Below are 16,073 nucleotides of genomic sequence, written 5' to 3' on the forward strand. Positions count from 1 at the left end.
AGTCAGGGATAAGAGGAGTCGCGACGACGTGTGCGTTTCCCGTAAATGTACGTTCCAACCCGCCTTCCTCCGACACGTTGGACCTCTCACAGCAGGTAAGCCGAAAAATCGAATGCGGCTGTGGCCTGTGCGGCCGCTTTCGCTGCCTGCTGGAGGGTGCTCCAGGACGGGTCGTCCACAATGCCGATCTCGTAGTCATATGATTGCTGTGAGCCACCGGGGGTTAGTACTCGTTTCAAACACCTTACGACGGGGCAGGAAAGTACGTACATGAGGGTCAGCGTTGGGGAGAACTTGCCAGTACAGCCAAGCAAGCCCCGCACCATCGATTTGCTCGGCCCAGTTGAGGATATTGCCGTTGCGTGTGTCCGTAGACAAAGCATCCCCCGTAGGACAATCGTTGTTGGAGGTGTCGAAGTAGCATGCACCCCTGTAGAGAAGGAAGCGGTCGATATCTTGGCAAAGTATGGTAGGCAATCAGTGATCACCATTCTTCCACAATCAACTTCTTGCCAGCGGACTGCGCTTGCGAAACGTATGGCTTCAAGGCGGAGGTGGAGAGATCTCCGGTACCGTAGGCATGGATTGAAATGACGTCCAACGCATCACAGGTCAACCAATCAGGTTGGACGGACTCGGCCAGCCACGACGCTCCGCCGGTCAAGACAAGAATCTGTCAGCCATGAGCTACATGATACTGGGGTACGAGCGAGCACAACAATGAGACTCACCCCACTGCTGTTGCCGAGCTGACCCTTGATTGTCCCGGCACGGTCGCACTGCCTATTCGAATCAACATGTCAGGTCATGTCATTCGCATCGACCACTGGCAGGAACATGCTGTACCATTGCTGATGGTCCTCAATGAAGGATTGGCCCTGCAAAAAACGTCAGGACAGGTCGAAGTAGATCGTTCATGACACGTACATCCCCGATCATTGCTTCGTTCTCCGCCTCAAAGCCAAAGATGTAGTCGTTCAGCTCCTTCCACGGCTTGTTGAGCGAAGTGTGCACGTGGTTCAGGATATGTACGAGGCGAGCGTCGAAGTAGGTCTGCGCGTCGGTGTTGGTGTAGAAGTCGCTGATGCCATACCACTTTCCATAGGCATCGTTACTAGACAGAGCATTGTAACTATGCATGGTGATCAGGAGCTGTCGAAGGTATGTCAATATTACGGTCAAAGTCTCACACAGGAAGAACCGGTAGAAACCTTGATTCCGTAGGAGTTGGCCGCCACCATGAAGTCGTCCAAACGTTCGAGGACCGTGTCGTCGTAGCAAGAGGCATCTCCGTTGCAAGGAGTGTTGGGCTCAAGATCGTTGAAGGGATTGATGTTGGTCCCCTGATCAACCGTATAAGACATTATAGCAACCTTGCAAAGTGGGCGAATTCGTTACCTTCTGGCTGGTTGACTGTCCGCCAATCCAAACACGCAGCACCTTCATACCAGCGCTTTGCAGCCCTCTGTTAACGGTTTCAATATGGGTCAGTAACACGGAAGCATTGATACGACAAGAGGGAACTCACTGAAGTAGGGTAGTTCTGTCATCATCGTACAGACCTGCCGCATAATACAGGTTAGATCCAGCGAAGGAGTTGGCTGCCTGGACAATCGGAGCAGAGAGGAGTAGGAAAGCGGAACAAAGAGTGAATATACACTTCGATCTAGACGCGAACATCGTGCTCGAAGCTAGTGCGAATTGCGAAGGTGAATGGTTTCCCCCACCTCGTTCAACGTTTAAATGCCGTCTTCATAGCGCCTCATTGTAAGGATGCTATGATGCTACAACATTTTGTCCCCTGCTCGACGCCGCGTGTGACATTCAGATGAAACATTCTCGATGTCCAGGTCGTAAGAGCGCATCTTGATGAACACGCTACGACGACGCCCTGGAGCCACGGCTAGGCCCCAGCACAGGCGCATTGCTTGAATTCGATGCGCACTATATCATGGACGTTTGTATGCATTGAGAACGATCCAGGATTCCGTCATTGTACGAGTCTCACCTTGTATGTCACAGTCCTGGTGGACTGTGAGAGACACGGGCTGAGCGCTGAAGCGCTGATCGGCCAAGGCCACATGTGTATCGAATGTCGACTTGTTGTTCGTCAGGTTTCCGATAGCTTCTCGCCTATGTCGTATCAAACGAAATGGTATAGACCCGTGAGGTATTTCACATGGTGGCGAGCTCGCCGAAGATCTGGAGGCCTATTTCTGGAACAACTTTGGTGGCGCGCTGGTTGTGTTATGCTGGCGGATGATCGTACCACGAGGACTTGACAGACGGTATCCCCGCACAACGCCACTTGGCCCGAATTGAGTACACCGTTCCACGTCCTCTGGGTGCAGTCTAGACCAATATGTTGTCAGCCTTGAGCCTCGCGGTTCATCGGTCGCAAGTACTGAAGTAGACGGGTAACTCAATACCATGCCGCTGCCAGACAATCCCCTTAACGAGTCGTTGTTATGCAAATCTGTGCCTGTTCGACGGCGGGCGATCACGCAACATGCAGTGATAGATGTTGCAAATGTTTGGTTGAAGGCATAAGTGATACGCATTCAGGGCAGCATCTACGGAGGTAAGCGTCCAACAAAAGGGAAGAGAAATGGTGGCCATACCGCGTGAACAACACACATCGCCTGTTGAACTTGCGCGTCGAACATCAGGTGATCATTTGAGGAACAGTGCATCTTGCCACTGGACTTTGTGAACACCTTCGATCCGTAACTTCCCGCAACTTCCTAGACTCGATATCGTGTGTTATGGCGATACAGCCAGAAACAACCTTCTGCAAAGCTGCAGCTCTGCGCGGATGTTCACCTATCTCCGTGCTCTGCACCGGCGCAAATTTCATAGCTCGAGCCGGCGCCAGCTGACTGACAGTCGGTGGTGACCCATCCGCTACAGGGTTCCAGAAAGCCACCATCGCCCAACAAATCTGTAGATGCCGAAGTAAAGGGGGTTTATTCCGGACTAGGTATAGCAAGTAGCAGAGGAGAGCAAGTGGCCGGCCATCGGCCTGGGTACGAGGAAGCCTTCCTGACTCGGGTCGTAGAGACATCGGCTATGCTCTATTCGGGCCGGTGCAGACGCAGACGACGAGGCGGATGGTGTTGGCGGCCCTGGTATATACCTTAAAGGTGAAGTCAAACCCCGTGTCCTTGGGTGTGAGGAAGGTCCTGTCCGTCGTCACGCTATCGTTCACCACCTCGTCGAAGGATCCAGTCGAACGTGAAGAAGGGGGCTGCGGCTGCACAGGTTGCAACGATCCGAACTCTGAGAACGGATCATCGCTGCGAGAGCGGGTGGCCTATAGCCAAGATCCCCAAAAATTGGAGAACTCGTCTGTTGTCAAAGTCGACAGCTTCACAAGCAGGAGAGGCGAGCCAGAAGCCAACGCCTGGGATGAAGATTATATCCGCAGATGCTGCGTCGGCGTCGATTGTCTGGAAGCAGCGGCAGGGGGGGTCGAGGACGGGACCGACGGCTACGAAGGCGGAGCACGCGGCGGCGCCAATACCGGCGGTAGCGCGCCATCCAGTCGCGAGCTCGTCAATGGTGGCGATAAGAGAGGCACTACCACCCACGTCCTGGAGGCAGGTCTGGACGCCGCGCTCTTGTTCGCCTGTGCCCTATACGAGTGTGGATATAATTCCGCCAGGACCACGCCGATGTGGGAGCGTCCGGCAAGCTTGCGGTCTCACCCCCAAGTGTCACGCTGAGGCGGGCGCGGGCGCACGGCGCCGGTGGTAACAACGGCGGAGGGGGCTTCGATGATGGGGCTTCTTGCATTGCCTGCTGCGTGATAGATGGAGTGTGGGAGCATGCCGGATCGTTGAGTGCACGTCGCACAGCGGAGACGGGAGTGGGAGTCTGCGAGGAACTCGAGGTCGTCGGATGACAACGTAAGCGAGTTCTTAGGGCTACCGGAACCCGCCGTACTGCATCTGCAGGATAATCTCCTCCCTAACAGACAGTGCTTGTACGCTATCTGGGTCGACTCGTAGCTCGAGCATATCAGCGTACGAAGCCGACCAACGTGTGGGCGCAGTCGGTAGTGAGGAAGTAGTTGGTCAGACGAACAGACATGACCATGACCAAGGCTCCGCTTAATTGCACAAATGCCGTATCAGAACGCAATGATTGAACACACAGTAGCGTACTTACAGACATTCAACGCCTTCCGAGTCCTGCGCCTGCTGTTTCTCTTCGTCCTTGTTCTCGGCATCCGAAGACGTAGGCTCCGCGCAAGCTTCTTCGCAATGCTCGCAAGAGTCCTCGAGCATCGCGACCATAACCGTAGGAGGTTACAAGTATTGAGCAGGGCTCGACTCGAATGATCAAGTGAGACGTAAGTACTGTTTACGATCCTAAACAGCCTTGCGCGTCAGCCTGCACCTGAGACTTGCCAATTGGGATCTCCTTGTAGATGCTCGCGCCCCAGGACAGATCGTGAGCCTGCGCTGTATATTTTCGAAGGGTTGAATCCAACAAATCCCAGTTCTAGAGGATCATGAAGCATGACGAAGCCCTTGAAGGTACCGCCAAGTGGCAGGCCTCCTCGCCACTGCCCATCCGCCGACTGTGGCTGAGAGATCGAGATCCAAGCCCCGATGCCGATTCCGCAGGACCGTGCCACACCGGCGTGCCAAATTTTGATGTCGACGTCGTCCTCTGCATCCAGTCTGCATCTCCAAGGCGTGCAGAGTGATGCTACTTGACTTGCTATTGATCTTTCAAGACTCTCGGATTCTAGTCCCTGGAACCTGAGGCTACACGCCATAGTTCGACTTGCTGTCTATAGTAGCCGGCCACTGATGTTGACCACCCCGCATCTGCTCTGACGTTTCGTCCAAACCGAAGATCGCCAACCTCAGAATCGACAGCTGAACGATTTCTATAATTGATAGGCACAACCCTTGATGTACTGTAGGAGAGGATATGCGAATCTGGCCCACGACGTGCGATGACGGTGGTACGTCGTTGAGACCGTCTTGTGGTAAGTGGCATTAACGCGTCGCATGCGCATACAATCACAGAATACGCTTTGGTGAGTAGCACCCTCGTAAATCAAGCATCGTGGCTCACGGAGGATGCGGTCGCGTCGTTCGCGTCACGCTTTATACGCTGCATTGCTTTGACATTCGCCATTCGCTTTGTCCGCCATTCTCCTTAACTCGGGTCCTCCGCCGGCATCCCCATTCAGGGGCTGACCCAGGGTATAAAGGCCACTTCGTCTTCGAACCAATCCCTGCATCCTGCTACCTCTCGCTTCCATTCAACATGTCTCGTCGCCACACAGCGTCGTCTGCCACTATTCCTACACTGTGTATACGGCGTTCTCTGCACGCGTTACCATTCCTCCTACCCATCGAGCATAGGCACCCTTAGGCCGTGCTACGAAACGAGGCGGCAGGAGTGCTCAGTGGCGCCGAATGCTGAACGTATGTCCCCTTTTATGCTGTCCATGCTGGAGCTGACACGGGATGGTGGTGAAGATCGACCAATGCGAGGCGCTAAGAGCATGGCGGGCTCGTCACGAAGCACACGTATCCCAGCTACGACGGAACGCTATGGCTATGACGAGACTCGCGCATACATCCTCGAGAAGCCGGACACGCAAGACCTGATACTCGCTCACCTGAAAGAGTTCATATGAATACGAGCACACACTGCCTCAAAATGCTCGAACCCGAAGGCATATCTATTCCATGATGCAGAGCAGGAGACACACCCCTCACGGACCATCGCGCGCTGAGGCGACTCCAGTGCATGTGCAGACCATTCCTGCCGGGTTGCGCCCTGGCACATTCGCCTCCTCGCAGTCTGCTCCCCCTGCTGCCCAGGGAGACGTGACTCCTACTGCCGAAGATGCTACCGTTCGCAGACCTCCGTGTCCTCGTGCGCCTCTGGCGTCCGCTCGCCCCGACAAATTGACTGAACCTGCAGCTGCTACCGTTCGGTGGTCGACTGATTATGCAACTCAAGGAAGAAGGCGGTCGCTCGACTGGTGCGTCTCGCGCGGGAGAGTCCTCCCGAGCGAAGCGTAATGGTCGTACGCTTGTACTTGTGGGAGGGCGTGTTGAGAGTCCAGGCATCATCAGCTATCCCGACGTCACGAAAGCGCTCCAAGGGGCCCCTACAGGTTCGCAATGCGATGGTGGGAGGTAGCTACTCCAGGCGGTGTGTTGCATTGTCTGTAGATAACCTCATCTCTCATCCTTCAGTCACACCACAGGCGTTACCGCTTTTCCAAGGCAAGAGTGGGCTAGGTGATGCGCGAGACCTAGACATTCAATAGGGGTCGCGGTTGTCTGCGCGATCTGACCGAACTAGAGCATGGCGCACACACATAGGCTAGGATCGATGTAACGAAGAAGCGTACGGCGATTCACTGTCCTCACGCATCGCAGTGCGGTCGCATAGCTATTCACTGCACGTTTGGCAGTCACACGATAAGCTTCGTCAGGCCTCCGGTCTTTGTGTACGGGCGCGTGTAAGTAAGTAGAGTCACGACAGTCGATCATCATCGACATCAAGCCCCCGTTTTCACCGTTCTGAGCGCTGAGCGCAGGATCCGACATCCAGTCTCGGCTGACGATGTCCTCGAGCAAGACAACTGTCCCGCCCTCGAAACATACCAGCGAAGCTCTAGTTTCTTGCCTATGGTTGCACGAGTCTTGTCCGCGTCGCGTTGCTTGTCGAGGACGAGGCGCATTCGATTGATGAGCGCGCGTTCGCCGACGCCCAGCGCGTCGCTGAGGTACTAAATTTTGGTGCAACCACATACACCCTGGCGACCGAGGTCTGGCCGACGTTCTTGATACCGTACTGCTCTGCGGAATCGACAGGCGCACCACAGTACACCCAGCGCTGCCTGGTTCTCATTCGAGCGGTGTGTCTCCAGGTGCCGCCGAATGTCCGACTTGCGCCGCGCGGAAGGCGGCATGTACTTGCACCCGGGGGCGGGGCACCGGAAGGCGCCGTCGGTGTAGGTGAATGAGGTATTAGCCGGGTCCAGAGAGGATTGGACGTTGCGCAGCGTGCCGGGGAGAACGAAGTCCTGGTAGGTCTCGCTGGATAGGGAGGACGCGCGGTTTCGAGAGGGGGAGCCGTGGCGCATGCGGGGTGAGGGAGAGGGATAAGGAGAGTGTCGACCCCCTGTCTGCTCGTCAAAAGCAGCCTCTGAAAGACGGGCTCGCTTTTGGAAGCTACTCAAGACCCTGTTTCATCTACCACGTACCATTTACTTCACCTCACATCAAGCACCCGCGCCATACAGAGCTCTGCGAACCCTTCTTGCTTCTTACCTCCACTGTCGACATTTTTCCCACGGTCCCGACCTCCTAAGGGGTGAGGCAGACGGACGTGTGGACGACCTAAGGAGCTATATAGACTCTCTAAGGCAATAAGACTAGTACTCCCTGAGTGACTAGTCCTACTCGATGTCGCAGACATCGAAGAAAACACCGGTGTCGAAGGACTCCAAGTCGGCAGGGACACGTAGCGCCAGCCTCCGGCCAGGCGGCTCGCCAGCTAAGTTCGACGACTCGCCGGACATGATTAGCAGCAGGAAGAAAGTGGACACGTACGAGAAGGCCTACGCCTTGCTCCGTAGCAGAGACTGGATACCAGAGGAGGATCGCCCGAGCCTAGATTCGATGACGAGCGGCCTACTTCACCTTGCTGGGCACGCATCGGCACCGGTACGGGAGGCCCTCTGCGCTTTCGCGACCTATGCCAAATCCATCTCGGACGACCAAACCTCCAACGCCCTGCTTGCGAAACTCGGACCGACGATCGACAAGATAGCGGTAGCCACGCGAACCTGGTCGGAGGAAGTCGAGGATGAGGATCAGCGAAAGGCAACGGAATTAGAAGGGGTGATGGGCAGACTGGTGACCGAGGTGAGCAAGTTATCAGACAGTCAATCCCGTCTTGCGAAGGAGATGGAATCCATGGGGAGAATGCGTACGGAGTTCGAGGAGGTGATGCAGAAGGCGGCGACAGCGGCGGCTGCAGCACCTCCACCGGCGGACCATCGCCAGTGGGGCGAACCGCCGGAGGATGGAGAGATACGGGGGAGTGACCCGAGACGGTCATACGCGGATATGGCGCGTCGCCAACTCCCTAGGGAGCACGCGCCGACGATTGCGCGACAGGAGCGGAATGCTCGCCAGGTACTCGTGGACGTGAAGTCCCGGGCGGATGCCGAGGGCAACCCCCTCACAGAACAAGAGCTGGTCGAGAAAGCGAACCGCGCGCTCGAGCTCATGACGAAGGACCCGGCAACGTTCCCTGAAGGGGAACGTTTCGTCGCGGTGAGCAAACTCAAGGAGGGTGGCCTCCTGTATGAGACGTCGAACGCGAGCATGGCCAAGTGGCTTCTAAAGACGGATAACATGACCGCGTTCACGAAGGGTTTTGGCTACGAGGCTGTGATCCGAGAGAGGGGCTACCTCGTCTTCTTCCGTAACGTTCCAGCGTACTTCCAACCCAGCGAGCAGGCGTATCGCGCGCTTGAAAGGGAGAACGATTGGGCCAGCCGGAGTCTAATGACTTGTCACTGGATTAAGCCAGTCGACAAGCGCAAGCAGGGGCAGATGACGGCCCACATGTTGGCCAAGTTCCGTACGCTCAAAGCAGCGAATGCGGCGTTGATATATGGGGCAACGGTCTTGGGTCGCAAGATCAAGACCGAGAAGCAACCCAAGGAGGCACGACGCTGCCTCAAGTGTCAGAAGTACGAGCCTAACCATCTCGCGGCACACTGTCGCGGCGATGAGACCTGTGGAACCTGCGCTTCGACTGAGCACAAGACACAGGAATGCACGGCCACTCCAGTGGAGTGGAAGTGCGTAAACTGTGACGAGAATCACAACAGCCATGCGTCCTGGGACAGGCTGTGCCCGACGTTCATTCGGGCTAGCCAGAGGCTGCAGCAGGCTGACCCGACGAGTAAATACCGCCTCTTCCCCGACCTAGAGGACCCGACTACGTGGGAACTCCGTACCGAAATGGCTGACTGGGAGGCCTTTGCTGCGGCAACGGCACCTCGGCCAGCCAGATATCCCCCGCCTGGAGGACCACCACCCTCTCAAGGCGTGGTGTCTGATGACTGGTACCGGAACATGGCAGATGCCCGCGATCCTCCCGGATTGGAACGCCAGAGGTCACCAGACCGACGCGGACGAGGACGACGCCCTGCGTTCTCGTCTGCTAACATGGTCCCCGTTGCTACTGACCGCTCGCGCCCACAGACGCGCGACTTCCGCGACTCCAGTGGGAGACGGCAGACGACGTTGACAAAAGAAGGCGGATTTGGACGGCGTTCACCATCAGCGGCACGACCCAGGCCTCGGCAGTCAAATAGTAGCCAGGAACTATGGGACCACTATGATGAATGACAACGCCAAGACCTTGAAGATCTGCCAGCTGAATGTCAACAAGTCGAACACCGCGCAATCCGCCCTCCTCCACAGCATCGCCGACTTCGACATCGTCGCTCTTCAGGAACCACACATCGACTTCCTGAAGAACACACGAGCGTCGCAAAATTGGATCGTTATCTACCCCACCGGACACAAGGACAACGAGGCTACGTCCCGCTCGTTGACCCTCGTTAACAAACGTGTATCCACTAACAGCTGGACAGCGATCCCAGTCCCTTCCCCGGACATCACTGCTCTCACGCTGCGCACCCCCACCACGCTCCTCCATTTGTTCAACATCTACAACCCGCAGGACAACGACCTTGTCCAGGCGCGTCTGGCTCGTGAGACAAGGCGACTACTCCGGGACGATGACGAAGAGGACGCCCAAGTCGTATGGCTGGGCGACTTCAACCGACATCACCCGCTGTGGGACGACGAGCGCAACATGCACCTCTTCACGGACCAAAACCTGAACCGTGCGGAGGAGTTGATCAAATTGCTGAGTGCTTTTGATCTTCATATGCTCCTTCCCGAAGGGATCCCCACCCTAGAAGCTATGAATACTAAGAACCTCACTCGCCCAGATAATGTCTTCGCTTCCAAAGGCCTGGCCGACAGCCTCCTGGAATGCAGGACAGCTCTGGACCTCCGCCCACCCGCCACCGACCACTTTCCCGTGGTGACCACTCTCCAGTTGGATCTCCCGCATTCCACGCCAAGGACGTTTCGGAACTTCCGCAAGGTCGAATGGCCCGAGTTCCGGACGAAGCTGGTGCTCCGCCTGCAGGATCTCCCAGACGTTGAGAAGGGGATACCCACGAAGGAGAGTTTTAACGTGATCCTTGATGCCCTAATGAATGCGCTCACCGAGACGATCGAAGAGACCGTACCGGAAACGAAGCCGCCTCCCTTCGCCAAGCGATGGTACTCCAAGGAGCTCAACAACCTGCGCCGGGAGGTAGGGCGACTCGGACGACGAGCCTGGAAGTTACGGGAGTTCCCGGACCACCCCATCCACCGGGAATACCGGTCCCTCCGCAACCGCTACGGTGACCAGATCCGGTCGGCCAAGCGTGCGCACTGGGACGCGTGGTTGGAAGAAGCGGACACACGTTCAGTCTGGACGGTTGGCAAGTACATCCGCGCAGGATCGTCGGACGGCAGCAAGAGCAGGGTACCCGCTCTCCGTCGCCCGGGCAGCACCGTGCTCGAACAGGAGAATGAAGCCAAGAGCAAGATCTTGTATGAAACCTTCTTCCCGCAGCCCCCTCCCGACATCGAGCCACCCGACGACAATCCCTTCCCACCAAACGCGTTTGAGTTTGCGCACGTCACGAACGAGCAAATCCACGACGCATGCCACCGTCTGAAGGAGTTCAAAGCATCGGGACCCGACGGGGTCCCAAACGAGGTCTACAAAAGGTGCGCAGATCTACTCGTGCCAATTCTGGGTCCGCTTTTCCGTGCCACGTTCGACTTGCAATACTACCCGGATCGGTGGAAACACTCGATCACGGTGGTCCTGCGAAAACCAGGGCGCAGCGATTACTCTATCGCCAAGTCTTACCGCCCCATCGCGCTCATGAATTGCATGGGCAAGATCCTCTCATCGTGCGTGACAGAGATGGTCGAGTTCGAACTCGAGAAGCTCGGGTTGCTACCCAAGCACCACTTCGGTGGCCGAGCCGGTCGTACAACGACCGATTCTCTACACCTGCTCACGAAAACTGTCTACGATGCGTGGCGAACCAAGAAGGTTGCCTCCATACTCTTCCTAGATGTGGAGGCAGCCTTCCCGAGTGCGATCCCTGAACGCCTGTTCCACGAGATGCGCAGACTAGGCATACCAGAGACGATCGTGGGATGGCTGCGCCGCAAGCTCCATGGCAGACGAACAAAGTTGTCATTTGACGATTTCGTATCAGAGCTGTTTGTGATCTTGAGCGGCATCGACCAAGGATGCCCGCTCTCAGTGCTTCTTTACAAAATCTACAACTTGGTGCTACTCGAGTGCGCAAACGCGCAGAACGGCGAGATGGCGCTGGGGTTCATTGACGACGTGGCAGCTGTCGCAATCGGGAAGACTCTCGAAAGCACCACAGCGGCGCTCAAGAGCTACATGGAGCGCCGCGGTGGTGCAAAGCACTGGTCCCGCACAAGGAACTCTCGCTTCGAAATCTCGAAGCTCAACCTTGTACACGCGGACCCTAGTCTTGGGGCAAACGACATGGGACCCTCCTCTAGCCCTCTCAGATGGAACTGTCCAACCCACGGACGCTGCAAAGTTCCTGGGAGTCTGGATTGATCGGAAGCTCAGCTTCAAGAGACAAGCTGAGTACGCCCTGAAGAAGGGTACGACTTGGTTGATGCAGTTTGGACGGCTGGCACGCCCGAAGGGCGGAATATCACTACGCCATGTCAAGTCCTTGTACCAGCAGATGTTGTTACCGGGCATGCTCTACGCGGCGAGCGTATGGATCACTCCACAGAGAGCGATAGAGAACCGACAGCGGCTGTACGGCTCAGTTGGAGTCATACGCAAACTGGCAAGGGTGCACCGCCAGGCCTGCATCATGATGACTGGAGCGATGAGAACGACCGCAACAGACGTGATGGAAGCGCACCTGAATCTTCTCCCCTTCCACCTCCTTGTCGATAAAATGATAATGCGCGAAATTTCTAGACTATGCACCCTCCCCCCGACGCACCCACTCCATTGCCATGTCAAACAGGCCGCAGCAAGATATGTACAACGGCATCGGAGTCCCTTACACGAGACCCTCGAAGCCTATAAGCTGCGACCTACGGAGATCGAGACCATCGACGCTGTCCGGCTCCCGCCGGGATGGCGTCCCCCCTTCAACGTCTCCATGGCGGAGAACAAGGACGCGGCCCTGGAGGAGGAGGAGAAATGGGCGTACAAACCGGGACCCCACGTGTACACGGATGGATCAGACGTTGACGGAGGCGTAGGAGCGGCGGCGGTCCTTCTCCGCCCAGGACAACAGCCCAAGGTCCTACGATACCACCTAGGAAGTGCGAAACACCACACCGTTTACGAGGCCGAGATCGTCGGACTGGTGCTTGGAGTCACCCTCATCGCTCGCGAGCTCAGCGCCAGAGTCGCATCCTGCGCAGCCGACAACACAGCCTGCCTCCAGGCTTCTAAGAACCGTAAACCGCACCCAGGACACTACCTTATCGACAAGCTCCTCCGCGAAGTCGACAACCTCCACCGACGTCACCCCGGCATCAAGTTCACGCTGCGCTGGGTCCCGGGACACAAGGGCGTAGAGGGGAATGAGATGGCAGACGAAGAAGCGAAGAGAGCGGCGAGAGGAGAAGGGAGCGCAGCAGCCCAGCTGCCTAGATGGCTGAGGGCCAGCCTGCCAATCAGCTTGGCGAAGGTACGCCAAACGTTCAACGAGGAACTAGGCGAGAAGGCGAGAGCGGAGTGGAGAACCTCCCCCAGGACGGAACGCATGGACAGAGTCGATCCCGACTTACCCTCGCGGAAATACGGGAAGCTCGTCGAGAGGCTGCCGAGACGTCACGCGAGCATCCTCTTCCAGCTGCGGACAGAGCACGCACCACTGCAGCAGCATCTCCACCGTATTAAGAAGGTCGACTCACCCACCTGCCCGAACTGCGACACAGCACGCGAATCAGTTTACCACTACCTGCTTGAGTGCCCGGCGCACGACGACCAACGCGCGAGGCTAGCGCACGACCTTGGACCCGCCGTTGCGGGGTCGGTCCGCCACCTTCTGACCGAGCCGAAGGCGTTGAGCCCACTGTTCCGCTACATCCACGCTACAGGCCGCTTCGCGGCGACGTACGGCGAGCTCACGCTACGAGACAGCGAACGGAAATGATCGCCTACGGCGATCGACTACTACGACGCACACACCACCTACTATACCCTGTCTCATACTGTACTAATATCCCCTATCTCGACGGTGCTCGAGCATACTCAGTGATTCATTAGACAACCAACGGACTCTACACTACGTACATCTTATGTCTACATAGGGCTACGCCCTCAGTGACAATAAAGGGAACAAACAAACAAAAACAAACAAGGAGAGTGTCGGTTTTTATTGCGCTTGGGAAAGCGCGAAGGGGCGACTGCTCAACGACTAGGGACGGCGCTAGGCTGTCGTCGGCGTGAACCGAGGGGCGGTTGTCGAGGCCGTCCGACTGAATGGGTTCCCCCGTGTCCGACTCTGGGTAGCATAGAGAAGGTACCGGACTGCACATGAAGGGTGAGTTGTACGTGGATGCCACTAGGCTGGCAGCGTGAACGGGCTCCTCGGAGCGCAGGGGCTCTGGGTAGCACACCGGACTGACGTACTGTACGTCCAACGAACCCATGGATGATGCGGGGCTGGTGGGGTGCATGGATCCCTCTGAGGGAAGTGACTCTGGGTAGCAGAGGGAGGGAAGTGGGCTATGGAACGCGTCCACCGCGTTCATGGATGTTGTTGGGCTGCTAGATTGGTGCCGAGATGAGTTGGCTGAGGAGGAGGGGTAGCAGAGGGACGGGATTGGGCTAACCGCGTGAACGCTACGCGGAACCGATGAGGGGCTGGTGGTCGCCAACGGCGCGCTCGCGTTCGGTGCCGGGCCTACCGTGGAGACCTCGATGGGTGCGGGCTCGTCGATGGCCGACTCGATGATGTGCAGGAAGAAAACGGGACTTGCGAGGTATGAGTCGATTTCTTGCAAGCGCTTCTCAGCCAGTTCTGGTGCAGCCAAAGAGGTGCTCGGTAACAGGGTCGCGCTGGGATCGTCGGCGAGGAACTTGGTGTCACTGCAGACGAGGAATTCACAATGAGGGAGAGAGTCAAGTGCAATAGACGACGTACAAGTTGAATAGTGAAGGCGAATCAAAGCTCAGACCGAGCATGTCGAGGCTGGAGGGGAATATCTGGAGGAAGTGTGAGCCATCACACGATGCTATGCATGTAAGGCTACGTACCTGAGTTGGATCAAAGAGCCTCTCGATGGAGGGTACTTCCAGGAGTCTCTGGAAGAGCCGATGCGTGAGCAAAGCACGCTGTAGATGAAGACTCAATACATACCTTCATCTGCCGCGATAACAAGCGAGGAGAATCCGTATGATCGAAGAGCTCGCCTCTGAATCTCCATGGGCGATCGTGCCCAGAAGCTTACGCTCTTCCCAGCACTCCTCAGTCACGCCCGATCCGCGGTTCCAAACGCGAAGGATCGACGCATATGGCCGTCCAAAGTATCGGCTGATGCTCGTTCTCGGTTGCTCTACATCGATGAACTCGTTGAGTCTGCACCGTGGCGCATGCGGTATCTCTGGACGACCCAGGGCTCTTGCAGCGCACGTTGCCTGGTTCGTCGGCGTGAGTGGCGATCAGAGTGGGCAAACTGAACAGGGCTCACCATAAGTCCGAAGAGTCGGCGCCTTTATGCTCGCACATCGCAGAGCTTAAGAGCCTCCGGCCGCACTTTGTGGCGTGCGGACAGTCTGTGACACATGACGTGCACGACTCATGATCGAATCGCCATCGGAGGGGCTGGACGGCGAGCTGGTGGTTGTGTCGTCGCGCTCCGAGGGCTGCGGCGCGGGCGATGTGGCGGTGAACCGTCTCATGGACGGGTGGCGGGGTGGTTAGGAGGAATGGTAACGCACTCGTAGAGAGTGGCTGTAGCTGCAGCGTGAATCGATGCATCGCAGGAAGGTCGTATGTGTGGGTGTTGCTTGGCTTAAAGTCGCTGTGTACGCAGGTATTTATACGCGGGCAAGCCTGAGGCCCGCCTTGTGTCTGTGGCCAAAGCGCCACGGCGTGGCAACAAGCGTGGCTTTGTGTGCGGATGATCCGCGTTGGCCACCTCTTGGCACACTGACCAAGCTGTTCTCCGCTGTTCTCCGTTCCTGGCCGTTGTAAGGGGCAACATGACGCTGGATGGTATTGTCAGCCAAATCGGGCAAACGTCAATAGGGAGACTACAGCACCGATTGGATCCACGCATTTTCCCGGGAGATACCGCTGCGCCCATCATCTTGCAGCTGACTACGGCGACACTGTGCATGCCCGGTGATTCGCTTTCGCTATGTGATCTGTAGATGATCTCCGATCTCAGCTATGAACATGCGTCTCTAGTCCTACAGTCACCGTGACATACTTAGAGACGAAGAATGAGTGGCGCACACTTCGCTCCCTGACGCACCGGCGTGCAGCAGCGAGGCCACAGATTTAGGACTTGTTGTTGGACGTAGGCCAACTCTTGAGTATAAGCACCGTGGCGCCATCGGCCTAGATTCCACGTCTGTTTAATACGCTGACTGTCCACTTCTGTGGAACCATTTTTCGGATTGTGTCTCGCGTCTTCCAGAGAGGCATCACACTAAGGGAGGCCTCCTCAAAGCGGCGGCGAAGCTGCTGCTCTATGCATGAGTATCCTTGCTTGTTATCGCGAAGTTTTGTGCTTACGTCTAGATCGTCTAGATCAGCATGCAGCGCGACAGGTATCCGGAGTACCGCAATGTCTCGAGATCGAAACACGTGTTCAAGAACGTTGCAGTGCTTTCGAAGTAACACAGTCGATGCGCCATTTGTTTGTCAACTTGCGTAGGCCTCCGAAACCTAAAGTTCTGCGTGG

General features: G+C 56.8%; 4 protein-coding genes across 4 annotated transcripts; 2 read left to right on the forward strand and 2 right to left on the reverse strand.

Moving 5' to 3' along the window:
- Window positions 1–86: 86 nt before the first annotated feature.
- C8Q71DRAFT_717114 (glycoside hydrolase) lies at window positions 87–1,680 on the reverse strand (the record flags this gene model as incomplete). Its single annotated transcript, XM_047921141.1, has 9 exons — window positions 87–206; window positions 271–430; window positions 489–673; window positions 732–783; window positions 847–878; window positions 928–1,152; window positions 1,212–1,343; window positions 1,399–1,465; window positions 1,529–1,680. The coding sequence occupies 9 exons, from the start codon at window positions 1,678–1,680 to the stop codon at window positions 87–89; spliced, it is 1,125 nt and encodes a 374-aa protein (XP_047773660.1).
- A 750-nt stretch (window positions 1,681–2,430) lies between these two features.
- Window positions 2,431–3,904, forward strand: C8Q71DRAFT_727574 (uncharacterized protein; the record flags this gene model as incomplete). The annotated part of the gene is made up of 5 exons (XM_047921866.1): window positions 2,431–2,537; window positions 2,566–2,581; window positions 2,911–3,026; window positions 3,059–3,590; window positions 3,665–3,904. The coding sequence occupies 5 exons, from the start codon at window positions 2,431–2,433 to the stop codon at window positions 3,902–3,904; spliced, it is 1,011 nt and encodes a 336-aa protein (XP_047773661.1).
- Window positions 3,905–8,276: 4,372 nt separating this feature from the next.
- C8Q71DRAFT_691744 (uncharacterized protein) lies at window positions 8,277–8,663 on the forward strand (the record flags this gene model as incomplete). The annotated part of the gene is made up of 1 exon (XM_047919870.1): window positions 8,277–8,663. A coding segment is annotated over one exon (387 nt), but the record flags the coding sequence as incomplete, so codon positions are not given.
- A 5,246-nt stretch (window positions 8,664–13,909) lies between these two features.
- Window positions 13,910–14,527, reverse strand: C8Q71DRAFT_727576 (uncharacterized protein; the record flags this gene model as incomplete). The annotated part of the gene is made up of 5 exons (XM_047921867.1): window positions 13,910–13,954; window positions 14,070–14,250; window positions 14,306–14,367; window positions 14,419–14,466; window positions 14,522–14,527. 5 exons carry the CDS (start codon window positions 14,525–14,527, stop codon window positions 13,910–13,912), a joined length of 342 nt encoding a protein of 113 aa, XP_047773663.1.
- Between the last annotated feature and the right edge of the window lie 1,546 nt (window positions 14,528–16,073).

The sequence above is a fragment of the Rhodofomes roseus genome (assembly GCF_022264815.1).
Source record: "Rhodofomes roseus strain CIRM-BRFM 1785 chromosome Unknown C8Q71scaffold_32, whole genome shotgun sequence".
Classification (NCBI taxonomy): Eukaryota; Fungi; Basidiomycota; class Agaricomycetes; order Polyporales; family Fomitopsidaceae; genus Rhodofomes; species Rhodofomes roseus.